A 19,288-nucleotide genomic window follows, 5' to 3' on the forward strand; every position below is an offset into this window, starting at 1 on the left:
AGGCCGCAGCAGCTGGCGGTGGTGGCTGAGGGAGGAAGTTGGCGTGGACAGGATATGATGTCTGCCACCATAGTGCCACGCTCCCCCACTCCCTCCCCAGTGGCTTTCTTCTAGGGGAGACAGTAGAAAACTATATTCATGACACAAACTTGAGATAAACGGGTAGGTGACAAGTGATGTGCTTAGGATGTGCAGAACCAGAATCAGGCCTGAGTACAGTTTCTGCTCCTATCTCACTTGGGTTTAGCTGGCAGCAGCCTGACCCAGTTAGGCAGAAACCTTTCTCTGGGCCCGCCTCTGACCTATGGGTCCCTGTTGTGGCCTTCTGCCTTTGTCCTCCTATTCATATTGACATGTCAAGATTGGCCCTTAGCAAAGTAGTTCCAAAGAGAACATTTGAGGTTGTATTTACACTTCCCACACTCTAGCTATCCGTATTACATCAGCAATGGGGGAGAGGGTAGGTTCTGTTGGCCCCTCTGTCCTGGTGCCAGATATCTGGGGCAGCAGTTAACCCTTTGAGTAGTACCAACTTTCATGTATGTCCTCACTCAAAGAGTTAACAAAAAACTCACTACTCCAAAGTGTTAAGGCCGATTTCTGGGCAGCAGAAACCACGGGAGATGTATGATGTGGTGGTATCTTCTCCCCCCCCTTTTTCTCTCACCTGCTCCACTTCTGTATTCCTACCATTTCTAGATGCAGACCAGAGATCCCAACCCTACTTCATTTTTCGAGCCATAGTGACCCCGTTTTCAGCCAGGATCTGGGCTGATAGCTGGGACTGGGACGTCATAACCATAGGTTTACCGTCAACTTACTCTCCACTAGGTGCCTGTCACAGTATTAGACATTATTGGGGTTTGGAGGCCATATGAGTACAGCTGGTTTTATAGTATGGGTGTAGGTAAATACATAGTAGATATGTGTGATAGAAATAAATGTTTAAGGATTTTCTTTCCGTTTCCTAGAAAATGGAGGGCCTACTTTCAGGATACTCCTGCTTCTTCTTGAGTAATACAGGGCCCGTGTGACTCCTTGGTGCATACAATTCATGTCCCCAGTGATGAGGACTTCAAGGAGTTGACAGAGGTAAACCAAGTGGTCATGCTTGGGTTACCAGGGAGTTAGATCTGAACTCAGCACAGTCTGTAAAGGGGAGGAAGCTGAGGAAGGCCCTCCTGGTGACCTGTAGAGTCCTGGAGAAGAGGGTGGATTTGTGGGAAGTCAAGTGGCTTGTCAGCCAGCTATGATACTTCAGACAGGAGATTCAAGAGTACTGGGGGGTGGGGGGTGCAGTGATCTGCCTTTAAAAGCAAGGGCTGTGACCTAAAACAAAGGCAGCCAGCCTGGTTAGTAGAGAGAGTTGGCTGGATGGGGATAAAGGCCTGGGTGTGGCCAGGGCATGCATGGATGCCTTGGGCTTCACTCACTCACTCACCTAACTTTTATTCATTTATTCATTAAGCAAATAGTAGTGAACAAAATAAAATGACACCTGGCCTGTCCTTCTATAGTCTAAGTGTCTCAACGAGGAGTCAGGACACTTTATTGTGTCTTAATTAATTGGGAGGTTGTCTGTGTCATAAGTAATTTGCTACTAATAATTAAAGTACTAAAGTTTTGTTAGTTATTTCCTAAAAATATTCTGAACAGTTATCTCTGTGTTCTTCTTACTCATTTGTGTTCTGATATGGGGAAAAGGTAGAGTTGCAGCATCTACACAGGCTGTGAGTGGCTCAGGATTGGCCCACGGGTATGTGTGGTGCAGGAAGGCCCCCCCATCTCTCAGGCCATGGGGGGAAAGCAGTTTGAAAGTCTCTGCTATAAACTGCTGGCTTTCAAACTTTATTGACCCGTCCTATATAATAAGTAAACACATTTTATAGTGTGAACTATGTATGCTATGTATATACATAAACTATAAAAGAAACCAAAGCTTTATAAAAGCTTCATTATTTATTCTTCCTACTTGCAATGAATTCTGGTATCTTCTACCTTATTCTATTTTAATCTGTCCATTTGCATTTAAAATAAAAATAATCCTGACATTAAATTGATTCCATGACCTATGATTTAGAAAATTGTTCAACCAAACAACTAAATGTGAAGGGGAGGCAGGAGGTTTGTCCCGCCTCTCTGAGCCTTTCTTACTAATGATAAAGTGTCAAGGTGAACAGAGGGTCCAGAAGGGAAAGATACAATAGTCCAGCTTTTCTCTCCTTGGGAGGGGGGAGCATTCAGCCCCATTGACTTGGGTTCTCTCCTCAGAGCTCCATGAACCTGCCTCCTGACAAGGCCCGGCTCCTGCGGCAGTACGACAACGAGAAGAAGTGGGATCTGATCTGTGACCAGGTACAGGGTTTTGGGCAGGCTGGAAGGTGGAGGTTGTGTCTTGAGCTGGACAAGGCAGCAGGACCAAAGGCATGGCCTGTAGCCCTGAAGTCCCTTGAGGAAGCCTGGCCTGGACTCAGCCTCAGTCCTTGCTCACTTTCTGTCCCAAGAGGACTGTCCTGACAGACACGGGGCTAGTAGGCTGAGTTCCCTGCCAGCTCCTGCAAAGAGCTGTCTTGATTTCTTCCCAAAGGGCAGTAGCCTGAAGGAGGTTTGTATAGGTCTGAGGTATAGGGTCAGCTGTGGAGGAGTTTGGTAGTTTCCCTGTAGAACCTGTTTCTGCCTTTTCCCAGGACGGGAGCTATGCCTGGTGGGGTAATAACCCAAAGGACCATTTCTCTCTCACCTGCCCTAGACCTGGCAAATAGCAGGGTTTTATTATTATTATTATTATTTACAGGCTTCAGTGAATGGGAAGCCCTAGTCCCCTAGTCTCCTGTTCCCAAATCTCAGAACATAAGGATTGGAAGCTCTCTCTACATGAATAGTACTTAGGGCTGGAAGAGAATATAGAGATTATTACTTAGCTCCAAACCACGAACTAACACCTATGGTTTGGCTCTTTACCATGCAGGTATTTGAAGACCAAAGTCAAGAGTCTGTGAACTCTAGCCGTCTGCAGGGCTGGGAGCATTGGGAGGTGTGGAGGCACCTGGCACAGTTAAATAGTGTGTTTGGCCAGTACTTTGCCGTGGAGCCTCACAAGAACAAATTTATTATTTCTTTTCAAGGACTGAACAAAATCATAATAACTAACATTTATTGAGTGCTCATATGGGCCAAGCACTTTATATATACTGAAAGATCTCATTTAATCCTCACAAAAACCTATGAGGAATTCACTGTTATATAGATGAAGAACGCTGGTTGATGATGGAGCCAGGGCTCAGGCAGCTGACTCTGTGCTAACCATTAAGCTCCTCTGCTGCCCAAGTCACACTGCTTGCCCTAAGGTAGATTATGCCTCAGACAGCCTAGTCCAGGGCACTCCTTGTCCAGCGAAGGCTTCTCTCCTTGTGTTCTGCATTGAGAGGAGTTGGTGAGCATATGAGCAGTTGCTTGAGGTTTGGATAACAGCAGTCCCTTTTTTTTTTTAAAGTTTTTAATATTTATATTGATTTTAATGAGAGAGGAATGGAGAGAGAGAGAGACAGGTAGGAACATTGATCTGTTCCTGTATGTGCCCTGACTGGGATCAAACCGGCAGCCTTTATGCTTTGGGATGGTGCTCAAACCAACTGAGCTATCCAGCCAGGGCTACCACAACCCTTTTGTACTGAGTTTCTTTCATTGATAATCTCTCAGTCTTCTCTAAGTCACATAATTTCAGCTCATTCTGAAACCTTTTTGTTTTTTCTTTCATTTTGTTTCTAAGCCCTGGACCCTTTTTGGCCACCCCCCAGCTCTTCAGATACCTCAGTTGTGAAGGCTCTTATGGGCCAGAATACCTGAGAGTTTTCCCTGTGTTTCCCCTTGGGTCAGATGAGGGGTTGGACTAAAACTGGAAGGACATGGTCCCATGCCCTGTGTGGAAGGAGGTCGAGGGGTGACGTTGCTGAAAGCCGGCTTCAGTACTGAGCATGCTTTGGATTGTTGGCCTGGGGTCTGGCGAGGAGTAGAAAGTGTGTTTGCAGCCCTAAACTTTGTTAACACTGCAAAGTAAGTCTGGTCTCGACTTCTGGATTCAGAGCTGAGAAAGTTGGACTCTACACAGCCAGCTCCCCTCTACCTCCATCCATCAGTTGGCCAGATAGCGAACAGCATTTCTCAAGTGTGTCTTCATTTTGAGTGCTGTTCACAGCTTTGAAATCTCTGCATATTTTCAGCAAGCAGCAGGCTCTTAAAGTATTTTTTTACAGATGTATTTTTTTATTGGATTTATTGGGGTGACATTGGTTATTAAATTTATGTAGGTAGATTTCAGGTGTACAGTTCTATAGTACATTATCTATATTGTACCGTGCGTTCACCACCTCAAGTAAAATGATTTTGACATAGAAAAATCTAGGCTCAGGGAGACTAGTTGGAGTTGGGGAAGATAGCAACGGAGAGGAAGCGCCTGAGGCTAAGTCAGGGGAAGGAGCTTAAGGTTTGGGGTTTGGGCGATGCGGAGAGCCAGGTGACAACTTTGGGAGGCTGGGTCCCTCGCATCGAACATGATGATGAGTGCTCTACTTCCTCAGCACTCTCCTCAGGACCCCAAGCGTCCTTGCACGTGCGCGTGTTTCTCTTACAGGAGCGGTTTCAGGTGAAGAACCCTCCCCACACGTATATCCAGAAAATCCAGAGCTTCTTGGACCCCAGCGTAACTCGGAAGGTGAAGTACATGGCAGGGAGGCCCCATCTTGATACCCTATAAAGGCCTGTAAGGTTTGGGAGCGAACCCATTGACCGGGGATGGGTTGCAGGCTTCTGAGCAGTGGGAGTTGGTTCTGGGTTCTGAGGCGATGGGCCTGGCATGGCTGTCTAATGGTGGAGGGCAGGCCTGTAACTGCCCTCTTGTGTACCTTCCCTTTGCTTTTCTACTCCTTTTGTTTGTACTGTGAAGTTAGATTGATCAGTGACAGAAAATTCCATGTTTACAGAAATTCAGGAGGAGAGTTCAGGAGTCAACCAAAGTACTAAGGGAGCTGGAGATCTCACTTCGTACTAACCACATTGGGTGAGTCTGATTTGGCCCTCTGAGGATAGTTTGCCTGTGTATCCTGCTGGGCGGCAGAGTTACCTCGAATAGTTTTGGTTCCCTAGAGCTTCAGACTGTTCCTTTCTGGCTTTTTTCTCCCTCAGCTCTGCAGCTGCTGACTGGCTGCTGCTGGCAGGTTTGGGGCCTCTCCTGGGGTCCTCAGCCTGTGGCTTTGAGTGCAAGAGATTCCCACAGCAGCTGAGACTGGAGTCTGCCTGTGGCCTGGGGCTGGGCCAAGGAAGACCAAGAGAAGGCTGGGACTGGGGGAGTATATTGCATTGGGTAGCTGAGACCTAGTTCCTGGACTATTTTGTGCCCAGATTATTTGCTGGATTTTAAGACAATCTTAAAACGAGCAGGAGTTTCTCAAAGTACCAAGAAAGAAGATGTAAGGCAGTGGGGGCCAGGCTGTTGAATGGACCCTGGTACTAACAAACCATGGACAGGTCCCCTAGGAACTGTGTGAGTTGTGAAGGTTTTTTTCTCGTCTCTGATGGGGAGCCAAGACTGGCTGAACAGGCAGAGGGTTTATGCATGAGGTACAGTGAAAGATGGCAGTGGTCTCAGTTTTATAAAACCATAACCAGCCCGGGTATATATAGTGAAAATGAGAAGGAGGGAGGGAGGGTGAATGAGTGAGTGTGTGTGTGTGTGTGTACACAAAAAACAATTAGGCACACCTGATAGAAAATTGCAGGGAGGTCTACAACCCTGACCAAGGGGCCTGGCACAAGTGTCGAGAACTTACGTGAGAAATCTAGCTGGGGTGGGGATGGACATCACTGGGTAGGTGCCAGCCCCAGCGTTCTGGGCTTCCTGAGAGAAGAGCCAAATGACATCATCTACCTTCCCCTCCAGGTGGCTGTCCCCAGCAGCCACCTACTGTCGATTCCCAGGCTGAGCCCGTCCAGGGCTTTTGTAGAGGCTACCTGTATATAGCCAGCTGCTGCAGCAGTCACAGAGGAAATGGCACAGAAGAGAACAGGAAAGGGACAGTTCCTGGCCTCGGTGGCTGAGCTTGGTGGCCAGAATTGGCTTCCATACCTCGTCTGTGAACCAGTCGTTGAAAGCTGACCCACTAAGAAACATGTAACAAGCCCCCACCTTTACTTGGTGACTCCTCAGAGAAGGGAAAACTGGCAGAGCCTCTTCAGCTGCCCTGCATGTGAGGGCAAGAGTGAAACAGACGGCCACACAGAACACTACCTACCGCCTTGCACCCCTCCACGGGGCCTTACCCTCCCTCCTTCCTTCCTCCTCTCAGGCCCTCCTGTGTTCCTTATTACATTTTGCTGTATGATGATGGGGGTGTGCTTTTCTCCAGAGGGCCACAGAGCAGTGTGTGACTGTCTGTTCTGCCTTCCCCTTCTACCTGATGCCTGCCCCTCTGGCCCCTGGCCAAGATGTGGGGCCAGAGCAGCACGGTTCCCAGGCCTGGGGCCTCTTGGAAGTTGGCACACACGTTAGAGGTTTGGACCTGGTCTTTGGTTCCCAGGGAACAGCTTAGTGTCTGGCATTTTAGGAGCTCCTGTCAGCTGAACTGTGGCTTCTCCCAGTAGTCATAAGGGAGGGCCAGCATCCTTTCGAGATTTCAGGGCGGGAAGACTTTGTCAGGCTGTCCAGCTATGGTGTGGGTGCCCCAGATGGTAGGAGACCAGGGAAAGGGAGGGAGGTGAGGATCCTGCTTTGGCCACAGCCTGATGAGCCCAGGCCTGTGGAAGCTGGGTGTGCAGGGGCTGCCCAATGAGAACTCAGACCCTGGAGCAGGGTGAGCCAGGAAGTGGGATTCCAGAGCCTCTGCAGCTCCTCCTCTCCCTGCTTTGTATTGGTTTCTCAGCCTTGCCTAAGTGCCCTTTAACCTCTCCTCAAAGTGTCAAGATCCCGAAAATAGCAGTGTAGACTCAGACAGGAAATGAGAAGGGGGTGGGGAGCTGGAGAGCAGACAGACAGGAAACGGGAGGCCTATCGGCCCCCAGAGAGGAAGCTAACTTCAGGCAGCTCCGGTGTCAGTCAGCCTCAGCTGGAGCCTGATGCCAGATCTCAGCTGGGCTTGGTGCTCTGGCCCTGCCTCTCTCTGGAGCTTGGGGTGTGGCTAGCAAACCTGGTGCTGGTTTCTAGCTGTGGGGCAGAATCATCCCTGCGGGGCTGTTGGGCACAGCTCGCCTTTAAAGACCCCAAGACATTCCCAGAGATAGTCAGGGTTTCATCTGAGAACTTTACATCCCTCTGCTGTGGAGTAACGTGTCCTGGCACAGTCTTCCTAGGGCGCACTCTTCACCTCCCTTTGAGGGATATCTCAGCCCCAAAGCCCTGAGGGCAGAACGTGGAACTTCCCGGGTCTGCTGTTGTCTTTAGAGAGCCTTGTTTGCCTTCCAGCTGGAGGGGCCCAATTCCTCCGTCTTGCTCTGAGTGGTCACAGCCATTCTTGAGTTACTGGAGTTCTTGATTGTTCTCTGATCTTTTTCCCATTCTGTCAAACACAGAACTCCCATGTAGACCTCTTTGCTCTCTACTTCCTGAAATACCATTCCTTGCACTTGGTGGAGAACCCCTAGGCTCAGTATGCCTCTGTTGAAGGGCCCTCTCTGACCCTTCCTGCCTGTCTTTTTTTTTTTTTTTTTTTTTTTTTTTTTTATTCATTTTTATTAGAGAGAGAGAGGGAGAACAGGGGGAGGAGCAGGAAGCATCAACTCCCATATGTGCCTTGACCAGGCAAGCCCAGGGTTTTGAACCGGCGACGTCAGCGTTCCAGGTCGACACTTTATCCACTGCGCCACCACAGGTCAGGCCCTGCCTGTCTTTTGACTGAGACTTTGGTCATTTTGGGGACCTGCTGGGCTCTGTCAGGTATAGCTCTGTGCAAGGGCTGCAGTAAATGCTCTTGATGCTCACCTAATTCTTCTAGCAAACATTGCACAGAGACAGTGTGCCCAGCCTTGTGCTACACACCAGGGGCACAGAAAGCAATTGAACTGGGCCACTGGCCTTTGAGGAGGGGCCTCTGAAAGCTTGTTTGGCTGATGCGGTATTGGAAAGCCCGTACCTTATCCCACTCTTAGCTTCCCGGCCTAGGGGAGGTCCAGCCAGTGACATGGCCGTGGGAAGGTCTGCCGTGAATTTTGATCTTCAGAATATTCCTGGCCTGGTGCTAAGTTCTCGGGGATCCTGGAGGGTGTTATTGGATCAGAGGTCCCTCTCCTTCCTTTCTCTTGCCCCACTTTAGCAACTCCCTCCACTATGTTTTCTTTTTGTGTGTGTGTATGTGTGTGGCAGAGACAGAATCAGAGAGAGGGACAGACAGACAGAAAGGGAGAGAGATAAGAAGCATCAATTCTTCATTGCAGCACCTTAGTTGTTCATTGATTGCTTTCTCATATGTGCCTTGATCCGGGGCTACAGCAGACTGAGTGACCCCTTGCTCGAGCCAGCGACCTTGGGCTCAAGCTGGCGACCTTGGGATTTTGAATCTGGGACCTCTGCATCCCAGTTCGATGCTCTGTCCACTGCGCCACTGCCTGGTCAGGCTCCATCCACTATGTTTTCTTTATCTGCAGGTGGGTGCGGGAGTTTCTGAATGATGAAAACAAAGGCCTGGATGTGCTGGTGGATTACCTGTCCTTTGCTCAATGTTCCGTCATGTGAGTACCACCCTGGGACTGGGCTTGGGGATCAGTGAGAGAGGACAGAGGATGCAGTCCCATTCTGATTTAATGAGAAAGGTGAGGTTGCAGTAGTGAAGATGGGAATGGGGATCCCAGGCCAGGAGGGAGGAGCTAAGAGAACAGTGAGGGGACTGGACTGGCAGCCAAGGCAAGAATGCCAGGGGGCTGGAGTAAAAGGTGCACTTGGGGGGACAGGAGGAGAGCTGTGGAAAGGGAGTTCAGAAAAGGAACACAAAGGATCCAGACTAAGGAAATGCCCTGGCTTCTGGGAGCAATGCCCTGGTGGGATGCATTTACTTTGGGGAAGCAGAGTCTCCAAGAAGCTTTTTGGAGTCTCCAGTTGTGAAAGGGTTACTCCAGGTCACCTCGGGAGCAGTGAGCATCACCTTTGACCCAGACTGAAAACTTTTTTCAAGCAGGTTGGGAGCTTGGAGGCAGCCAGAAGCGAATTAACACAGATGAGAAGGCAGTGTGGGGCAGTGGAAGGAATGAGGGGCTTTCAAGTAAAACAGAGCTGGCTGTGGGTCTCTTGTTATTTACCATCATCTGTGACCTCAGGCAAGTGTGCGTCTCTTGCATCAGAGGGAATCCACAGTCTAGGGTTCTAAGGATTAAATACTAATACTAATGTGTGTAAATCACTTTTCAGTATTTGGAACATAAGTCTATACTGTGGCAGCCACTTTATTGTTAATTATTACTATTCAGGGTGGTGTACTCCATCATAATTACCTGAGTATATGGAATGAGGGATTCCAGTGATCGTTTACGAGAGGACTAACACATTCAGACTTATACTCAAGACTTAAGTCAGCCTCAGAGTGACCAATAGGCCTAAGCCTATGACTTTCCCCAGTTTCAGCCCTGAGTGTCCCACGCCCTGGGGAATGCCTGAGTCCTGAGCCTCAGCCCTAGCCTCCACTTCTACGTTGTACTGTCCTGGCCCCCCTGGCTGTTCTCCTTTGTCCATCAGGTCTTCACTCTCATCTCCTTATTGTTTTGAATTAATGCCCGTCCTACGTTTGGCCTGTCACCTTTTTCAGGTCCGTTCCTGTTAAAACCTAGAGTTGCCCCCACTCCCCATTCCTATCCCTGCAGATGTTGTGCTTCGTAACCCTCCTCTCCCTTTAAAAACCACTCTCTTTATAGAAAGAAATGAAAAACATTTGCTGAAGTGATTTTTTTAAATTTAGAACTTTTAAGTAAAAAGATGTAGATCATTTTTCCAAATAAGCCTATCTTGTTTAAAAAGCAAACACATCCCAGCTGCTCTGAACCAAAATACACTGGGACGTTAGGATTATAGTGTCCACGGCAGTGCCTCTGACTGTTTTTAAAAGAAAGAGTTGGGGCAGGCGTGGGGGCGGTGGAGAAGAGAGAGAGTGTGTTTGGGAAGGGTTGGGAGAAAAGGGTAAAGCCAAGTAGTGTTTGCGTGAAGGCATTTTTATAAACTGCACACACCAGTGTAGCAAATACTGTTAGTGATGGAGGCAAGCCACTGGCAGGCTGTTTCCTTGTCAGCGGGACCCCACTACTTGAGCCCCATTAAACATCTTCTGATTGACAGGACTCTGAGCTCACTCCTGCTTCCTTTGGAACATTCAGGCATCTGCGGATGACAGCTTCCTATGTCAGAAAGCCTTGGCCTCTGTGCCTTTGACACCCGGGGCTGAGCATGTCCAAGCAGAAGGCTCTGTGGGAGAAGAGCCTGTAGGAGACACTCTCTTGGTCCTTAGTAACCCATAGGGGCAAAGGACAGGGGAGAGGAGTGGCTTGCTCCCCAAAGGGCGTATATCCTGATGTGGGGATATGTAAGGGAGAAGGCTCCGTGGCTTCTGATCTCGAATTGTCCTCCTTGCCCTGGTCACCCTCCCCAGCTGCTGAAACATCTGGTCTCAGAAGCAGGAAGTGACAAACAGAGAAACCATCCAGCTCCTGTAGGGATGGACTAAGGATGCTCGTCCACACCCCTGGACCTGTGTGATTCCTTCCCCAGGGAAGCTGAGGCACAAGGAGCCTCTATATGAGAAAAACCTAGAAGCCTCATATAGAACCACAGAAAACCTGGTCATTCAAACCGAGTGGTAGTATGGGACCGTGATCTACTCCTGAACATAGAAGGCTGTCCATCTCTGGGCTTGCTGGGACCCCTGTGTTCTTCCATTCTGACCTGCCCTCATGAGCTCAACCCAGAATCAGCAGAGCTCCCTCAGGGCACTCAGAGGCTTCTTTGGCTGCTGCCATTTGCCAACTAGCAAGACCTGCAGTTGGCATGTTCCCCAGCACTTCCCAATGGGATAGATTCTACATGGGGAGCCACACCTTCTCTGAGATGTCCTATCTGAGGCTAAGAGCGTGGAAAGATTCTAGCTGCCTGCATCACTTTGGGCACATGGAGAGGTCACTCCTTGAGTTACCTGGCCAGTGGGAGCAGTGGCTGGCCTCTGTCAGCACTCCTGTCTCCTCAGAAACCCCCCTCCCCCCCGTTGCTTCCTGTGCCTGCTCTGCCCTTGTCCTATGTTGTTGGCTCTCCCAACCAGGGTTGGGTCTGTGTTGCCCGATTCCACTTTCTCTTCTGACTGCCCTTGCTTATTGTGTCCTAGAAGTCTGCAGGGCAGGGGTGGGCTCGCCAGGGGTCTTGGCACTGAATTTCTCCTGTGTGTGCGCATGTGTGTCCTTTCCTGCTCCAGGTTTGACTTTGAGTGTCTGGAGAGTGGTGACGATGGTGCATTTGACAAGCTCCGGTCCTGGAGCAGGTCCATCGAGGACCTGCAGCCACCCAGCGCCCTGTCAGCCCCCTTCACCAACAGCCTCGCTCGCTCTGCGCGCCAGTCTGTGCTCCGGTATGTGTGCTCTCGCTCTGCCCGCCTGCTCCCCCCAGCCCTGTCCAGGTCCTGGGTAACAGCGGTGAGTGCTCACGCTCCTCCCTCCACTCTTGCTTCCAGGCTCAGCTCTCTTGCCCTCTGCCTGCCAGTCTGTCTCTGGTCTGTCCTCTCTGTCTCCTTGACTCTGCCCAGCGATCTGTCCTGGGTAAGTACATCGCCCTCAGCTGTGCCCACCCCACCTGGGGTTCCAGCTCTCCCCTCCTCACCCCCTCTCTGGGGTCCCCTCCATTCCTCATTCTCACTCTGCCATTCCTCCCAGTCTCTCAGGCAGGACTTGTACTCTCCCAGCTGCCTCAGAGTCACCGGGTGATCCAGCTGGGTCCCTCCTGTCTGTTTCCCTCTGGCTCTGCACTCTGCCCACCAGCTCCCACCCAGCCTGCCCACTGGTCGCCTTTCCTTCACTTCTTCCTTTAGGCCTTTTCTCTCCAAGGCTGCAAGAGAAAAGACTCATTTGTCTGCAGTATCTTAAGAGCCATCCTGCCCGGAGGCAGGTGGATGGACCCTATGACTTATCCAAGCCCCTCCTACCGAGGGAGGCTTTCCTTTGGGTCCTGTGGCCCTTTCCAAGGTCTCTCCTTCATGGCCATACATTTTTCCTTGTCTCCTTTGGGTTTTGCCCTCTGACATTGCTCATTATTCTAGTCATGCATAAGCAGATACCATTGTGCCTCTTCTTTCTTCAATGAAACATCACTGGGGGGAGGAGGTGGTATGCCGTCAGCTGTAGCCCCTGGTGCTCTTGAGTGTGTGGGAATCTGCGCTGCCTTTTCTGGGACAGGGCAGCCAAGGGCTCCTGCCCCCGGGAATGAGTGGGAGATGCAGTGACTAAAAGGTGGAGGAAGAAAGGCTCAAATGAACATCTCCCTGGACCCATCTTGAGGACTAGGAATGCCTACACACCTGCTGTTGTGTTTTGGAGGACATTGGGCTCAGGATGGTTTGGGCACCATTTATAAAGCTGGGATCCTGGGTAGTTCCTGACATAGGCCTGCTCCAGGGAGGTGAAACAGCCGAGTGCCCTGCCCCCTGCACCCTCTCTTTGGGCTGGTGGTGCAAGGTCCTCTTTCCCCCTTTTCTGCTGCTGCTGCTGAGGCGCAGCCTGCTGTCTGGGTGACGGTGAGCACTTTTAGATCCTTCACCAACAGCCGCCTCCCCCCCCCCCCAGGTACAGCACTCTCCCTGGGCGCAGGGCCCTGAAGAACTCTCGCCTGGTGAGCCAGAAGGATGATGTCCACGTCTGCATCCTTTGTCTCAGAGCCATCATGAACTATCAGGTAAGGGGCAGCACTTGCCGCAGGTGATCAGCCTCTTCTGCCTCATCGCCAAACCAGGAGAGCTGGGAGGTCCCCAGCTTAAAGAGAGGTTTGCTGGCGGGCCTATAGTCAAGGAGTCAGAGATCTGCTGTCCCCACCATCAAGGTCGCCCTTCCTCTCTCTTTTCCCCTTGATACAGTACGGATTTAACCTGGTCATGTCCCATCCCCATGCTGTCAACGAGATTGCACTCAGTCTCAACAACAAGAATCCAAGGTGAGTGCCTTCCCTCTCCTTTCCTCTCCACTCTGCCCTGGGCTCTGGAGATCTGGGCTCCACCTGTCCCTGGCCATGGGGTCCTGTGGCCTGGGGCAGTGCCCTGGTTGGGCTCCCTCACCTCTGCTGGAGCAGAAGCAATGTCCCTGGCTTCTCTCTGGTCTGCACAGCTTTGTGTGGGAGCAAGCCTGTCTTCTTTCCCAAACCTAGCCTCTCCCTTCACCACTGAGGCTATCTCCACTCTGAAAGGACTCACCCATTTGGGTGAGGAGGCTGTGGGGTGGCCATGGTGTGGACCTAAGGTGTTAATCTTCCTTTTTTTGCCCTTTAGGACCAAAGCCCTTGTCTTGGAGCTCTTAGCCGCTGTGTGTTTGGTGCGGGGAGGTCATGAAATCATTCTTGCTGCCTTTGACAATTTCAAAGAGGTCAGTCTGCTGCATTTGTGTGTGTGTGTGTGTATGTGTGTGTGTGTGTGTGTTTCAGCAGAGAGGTGGGAGTGAGGTAGGTAAGCACCCTTTCTTGTAATTTTACACATTTCAATGATTTTAACATTCCAGTACTTATATAAGTAGCCTGCCACATACCCCCTCTATTCCCCCCAATAAAACCAGAACTTCAGTCTTACTAGATTGTATGCCAGTAAATTTCTTGATTGGTGAGTTAGGGTGCCCTCGGATAGCTGATGTCTCTAGTGCACTGATCCTAGTCTGGCCATGTGTCAGAATGCCTGCGGAGCTTGTAGACAGATTCCAAACAGCTCCCTGGGAGGCTCTGAGACAAGGGACCCACTGGTAGAGCCCAAGGCAGGGGTCTTTGCAGTGGGAGGATAAGGCAAGCATGGATCCTTCTGGGTTGGTGGCTGATATTGGTGAGGGGAAGAGGCACTTCTACTTGGAATTTCCCCAACTCTGGGCCTGATTCTGAAACCCCCATCTGCTTAAACATAGGATTCCTCGACATACTGCTGCAGCTTTTGGTCCCACCCCTTCCTTCTCTGTGGACTGCTTCCCTAGCATCCATTGTTCAAGCCAGGAAATGGCTCTTCCTCCTTGAAGCCAGAGCTCAGAAGAGTTTCGGGACCCCTCTCCACATGGGCTTTCCTGCACCCTGGCCTCCCTCCTGCATCCCCACTAGGACCTCAGCCCCTGCCTCAGCCAGAGCCTCCAACCTTCCTCCTTGTTCCCTCCTTCCTTCAGTAATTTGGCCACAGCAAACCCCTCCGTTTCTTCTTGGCCTACCCCTAGAGGCACCTAAAGCTCAAACTAAGGCACAGGCTTTATTGAGCTCCCTCAACAAGTCGGTGGGAGACCAGAGAACCAGGGCAGAAGCTAGGTCCCGGCTTTCTTCTATCATGTCTCGATTGGTCCATTGCATAGGGAGAGTTGTGGTTGAACATGGTCTGAATCAGTCGTTTAGCCATGGTGTGTCTGGGAGCCAGGGCTCAGGGACTTGGGCTCTGCTTGGAGCAGGGCCTTTCACTGAGAAGTTCAATTGTTCAGGTATGCAAGGAGCTGCACCGCTTTGAGAAGCTGATGGAGTATTTCCGGAATGAGGACAGCAACATCGACTTCATGGTGAGGAACTGGGCCTGGGCCCAGCAGGGGGTCATGCTTTGTCAGAATAGGGGCCAGGTTGACAGCAGATTTTTGATTTTTTTTTTTAGAGAGAGTCAGAGAGAGGGATAGATAGGGACAGACAGACAGGAATGGAGAGAGATGAAAAGCATCAATCATCAGTTTTTGGCCCTGGCCGGTTGGCTCAGCGGTAGAGCGTCGGCCTAGTGTGCGGAGGACCCGGGTTCGATTCCCGGCCAGGGCACATAGGAGAAGCGCCCATTTGCTTCTCCACCCCTCCGCCGCGCCTTCCTCTCTGTCTCTCTCTTCCCCTCCCGCAGCCAAGGCTCCATTGGAGCAAAGATGGCCCGGGCGCTGGGGATGGCTCTGTGGCCTCTGCCCCAGGCGCTAGAGTGGCTCTGGTCGCAACATGGCGACACCCAGGAGGGTCGCAACATGGCGACGCCCAGGATGGGCAGAGCATCGCCCCCTGGTGGACAGAGCGTCGCCCCTGGTGGGCGTGCCGGGTGGATCCCGGTCGGGCGCATGCGGGAGTCTGTCTGACTGTCTCTCCCTGTTTCCAGCTTCAGAAAAATGCAAAAAAAAAAAAAAAAAAAAAAATCATCAGTTTTTTGCTGCGACACCTTAGTTGTTCATTGATTGCTCTCTCATATGTGCCTTGACTGGGGGCCTTCAGCAGTCCTTGCTGGAGCCAGCGACCTTGGGTCCAAGCTAGTGAGCTTTTTGCTCAAGCTGGTACCTCGGGGGTCTCGAACCTGGGTCCTTCCGCATCACAGTCCGATGCTCTATCCACTGTGCCACTGCCTGGTCAGGCAGATTTTGATATTCTGTATAGAACCTAAAGTGAGTCTCTCTACCCAGTAAATGCTCGTTGTTTACTCGCTCACCCTTGAGAGCTGATAGAAACTGCAAGACAGTGTCATTTGGGCGTCCTAAGCCTGCCTCCTTCCCCTGTCGGACCCTAGTCTTCCAGTCCCTAGTCTGGACCCTCTCTGAGCTGCTTCCTTTCCCAGTCTTTTCCTCCAGCTTCTCTGCCCCTCATATAGGTCTTCAGGTAAGTAGGGATGTCTCAAGAAGTACCTGCTGATATGCAGAGGAAATCAGCCGTAGCTTCATTTACATCTATTTCTTATGTAATTTACTTATCTTAATACACTGGATAGTAAGTTTGATATTTTTTAAGTTAAAATGCTCTTTTGCTCCCAGAAAGATGTAACTTTTTTATTCACTGCTTCTGATTATCCACCTGATGATGCTGGTTCTAACAGCTGCCCACCCTCCCTGTTTCTTGGTCTCTTCTGCCCTTCCTATCTCTGCCCGTTGGGGCCATTTCTTCCCCAGGTGGCCTGCATGCAGTTTATCAACATTGTGGTGCACTCAGTGGAGGATATGAACTTCCGGGTCCACCTGCAGTATGAGTTTACCAAGCTGGGGCTGGAGGAGTTCCTACAGGTGAGCCGGGCTCGAATGAGGAGCTTTGGGGCAAAAGACTAGCTTAGCCCTATCACACAGGGCTTTTCTTTTGTAAGAGCCTGGTCATGGGTGCTCCCGGAACCCTGTCTGTCTTCTATGGTGTGGGGCTTAGACCCTCTGGCAGAGGGCACCCCAACCAGGCATCTCCATGGGGCAAGAATCTGGGATGGCTGCAACAGGAACTCCCTGGGTCTTAGGCTCTAGGAAGCGGCCATAGAAGGTGATGAGGACTATCTTTCTCAGAAGGGTTCCCCAACTACTACTCCCTCTGTTCTCCCTAGAAGTCAAGGCACACAGAGAGCGAAAAGCTGCAGGTGCAGATCCAGGCGTACCTGGAGAATGTGTTTGACGTGGGGGGTTTGTTGGAGGATGCTGAGACCAAGAACGTGGCCCTGGAGAAGGTGGAGGAACTGGAGGAGCACGTGTCCCACGTAGGTGGTTGGCCTCCCCTGCTGCCAGTACCACTGCTGAGGGTGGGGAGGGGGTAGGGACATTTGAGTTCCAACAATCCCGAGCTGACCCACTTGCGTCCAGATTGAGCCCAGGGAAGCCTCAGGTACCACTGGGCTCTAAAGCACACTCTGACTGAGACATTGGATCATCCAATGATCGGAACATACAGAACGGGCGTGAGGGGGCCTCCGGCTCAAGAGAGTCAGATATGGCCATTCGCCTTGTACCGTTCACATGGTCTCAAACCCTGGGCCCATGGGAGCCACATAGGGAATCCACCAGGCCAAGTTGCCTTTGGGGCCCGGGTTCTGACTGGGGCTCAGGCTGTGCTGAGTCCCAGGCTTTAGGGCCAGCCCCGAACCTGCTCTTCCCATCCTGTAGCTCACAGAGAAGCTTCTGGACCTAGAGAACGAGAACATGATGCGAGTGGCAGAGCTGGAGAAGCAGCTGCTGCAGCGGGAGAAGGAACTAGAGAGCATCAAGGTGCCAAGTACCCGGGGAAGGGAAGCCCTGCCTGCCTCTGGGCGCTGCGCCTGGGAGCTTTGTCTTTCCTGAGTCATGTCAAGTCCTTGAGACTCCAGATCTTGTTTCATGACCTTGAGGCACTCAGTTGAGGGTGGGCTGACGATTTTACCCCATTTTTTGGTTGGAGAAGGAAGCCAAAGCCAGAGAGGGCCAGACACATGGAAGAGGGTGTGAGCATATAGGGTGCCCGCGGGCACCTCTGGGGTCCAGGCCTCCTCCCACCAGCCCATCTGCTGCTTTTTCCTCTCCTGCAATCCCAGTGCTTCCCCAGCCCTGTGTCATGAGCAGGCTCCGAGTACCCCAGGCCCTCAGGATTGTTACTAGGATATGCATCAGGTCTCCTAAACTGAGAGAGCACGGGCTCCTCTTATTTCAGTGCCTTTTCTTCCCCTAAGCTAACTTTTTGTTATCTATAAAATCATACTCCAACCTACCTTTTCTTCCAGAGGAATATTAGTTATGCTGGCTCTGTTGAGCTCAGTAAATATCTGCTGAACCCCTGCTAGGAGTCTGAAGTGCTACATTGGGAGTATGGAGAATAGAGTTGGCTGAGGCAGGGTCTTATTCTTAGGGACCTCACAACCCAGCGAGTACAGAGGCCAAATGAAGTGAGAGCCCGTGACAAGTACAGAGGGCTGAGAGCTGCATAGCAGGCTGGTGGTGGATCAGGAAGAGTATACAGGGGCACCTTCTACCTGGGCCTCAAAGGGTCCAATGAGACTAAGGCTGGAGCAGCTTCCCCTGGTCCCCACCCAGATTTCATTCCATTCATTCATTCATTCATTCATTTTTGTATTCAGTGAGGAGGGGAGGCAAAGAGACTCCCACATGTGCCCTGACCAGGTTCCACCTGGCAAGCCCACCAGGGGGCGCTGCTTTGGGTTGCTCAGCAACCTAGCTCTTCTTAGTGCCTGAGGTAGAGGCCGTGGAGCCATCCTCAGCACCCAGGGCCAGCTCGCTCCAACTGAGCCATGGCTGCAGGAGGGGAAGAGAGAGAGAAAAAGAAGGGGAGAGGTGGAGAAGCAGATGGGTGCTTCTCCTGTGTACCCTGACCCACCTGGCCTTAAAGATTTGAACCCAGGACATCCACACACTGGGCCAATGCTCTACCACTGACCCAACCAGCCAGGGCCCCACCCAGGTTTCTTGTGCTGCTTCTGAGCACTCTCCCAGAGATGCTAGCTGGGAGACCCTTGGATGGGAAGTCTCATTCCTGGGACACCGACTGCTGTGCCTTTAGCCCTCTCTTTTCTGAATGGTGCATCTGCCCAATAGGAGACTTATGAGAACACAAGCCACCAGGTGCACACCCTGCGGCGGCTCATTAAAGAGAAGGAGGAGGCCTTCCAACGTCGATGCCACTTGGAGCCCAATGCCCGGGACTTGGAGTCAGTGAGCAGTGAGGCCCTGGCCCGGGTGGGTCCTGCAGAGCTGAGCGTGGGCATGCCACCCTCCAATTTGGACCTCCTGGCTCCAGTCCCGTCCCCTGAGGAGGCCCTCCCTCTGCCTCCTCCACCTGCTCCTCCCTTGCCTCCTCCACCTCCCCCTTTACCAGGTAAGGAAGATCCTGGGAGCTGGGAGGGTCAGCCTCATTGTAGGGTCAGACCAAAACCCCAGTCAGCAGTGCCTTTGTCGGAGAGAAGAGCTGGGGGTGTGGCTGGAAGGATGTAAAGGCAGCGGGGAGAAGGCTGAGGGGGTCATCTAGAATCTAAGAGAGGCTCAAGTTACTAGGGAAGGGATGTCTAAGGGCAGACATGGATCTGTTTTAAGGATCATAAAGCTGCTGCTTCTAATTCCTCTGAAGACAGCCAAGGAAAGGGCTTAGATCAAAGCAGGAGAGAGAGTCAGAGACTGCTAAAACCTGCCCCTGTCAGAGTCAGGACACCTGGGAGCCACTTGGGACAGGAGTTCATGGAGCTTCCTTCCCTGAGAGTCTTTAAGGCCAGGTGGGACAGGCAGAAGGAGGGGGCCTCTGAGGAATCTCGGCCCCTGGGCCACTGTGCCATTCTCTTCCCCCAGACAAGTGTCCCCCAGCCCCACCTCTCCCTGGTGCTGCTCCCTCTGTGGTGTTGACGGTAGGCCTGTCAGGTGAGTGACCTCAGGACTCTGG

The 19,288-nt window shown here is 51.6% G+C and overlaps 1 protein-coding gene across 7 annotated transcripts in view; it reads left to right on the forward strand.

Annotated features, from left to right (window-relative positions):
* The window catches only part of FMNL3 (formin like 3), a 62,227-nt gene that overhangs the window by 37,592 nt on the left and 5,347 nt on the right, over positions 1-19,288 (forward strand). For 3 of the 7 annotated variants that reach the window (XM_066257902.1, XM_066257903.1, XM_066257905.1), the window contains exons 2-15: positions 2,272-2,355; positions 4,631-4,711; positions 4,980-5,056; positions 8,632-8,715; positions 11,430-11,582; positions 12,790-12,898; positions 13,077-13,153; positions 13,485-13,578; positions 14,653-14,727; positions 16,069-16,179; positions 16,482-16,631; positions 17,035-17,136; positions 18,454-18,733; positions 19,198-19,266. In XM_066257902.1, coding sequence (XP_066113999.1) covers positions 2,272-2,355; positions 4,631-4,711; positions 4,980-5,056; positions 8,632-8,715; positions 11,430-11,582; positions 12,790-12,898; positions 13,077-13,153; positions 13,485-13,578; positions 14,653-14,727; positions 16,069-16,179; positions 16,482-16,631; positions 17,035-17,136; positions 18,454-18,733; positions 19,198-19,266 — 1,546 coding nt within the window. Of the gene's footprint in view, positions 1-969; positions 1,093-2,271; positions 2,356-4,630; positions 4,712-4,979; positions 5,057-8,631; positions 8,716-11,429; positions 11,583-12,789; positions 12,899-13,076; positions 13,154-13,484; positions 13,579-14,652; positions 14,728-16,068; positions 16,180-16,481; positions 16,632-17,034; positions 17,137-18,453; positions 18,734-19,197; positions 19,267-19,288 lie in introns of those variants that run through there. The other 4 variants (XM_066257907.1, XM_066257908.1, XM_066257906.1 and 1 more) reach the window with 3 other exon arrangements.

Source organism: Saccopteryx bilineata, chromosome 2, assembly GCF_036850765.1.
Source record: "Saccopteryx bilineata isolate mSacBil1 chromosome 2, mSacBil1_pri_phased_curated, whole genome shotgun sequence".
NCBI classification, from domain to species: domain Eukaryota; kingdom Metazoa; phylum Chordata; class Mammalia; order Chiroptera; family Emballonuridae; genus Saccopteryx; species Saccopteryx bilineata.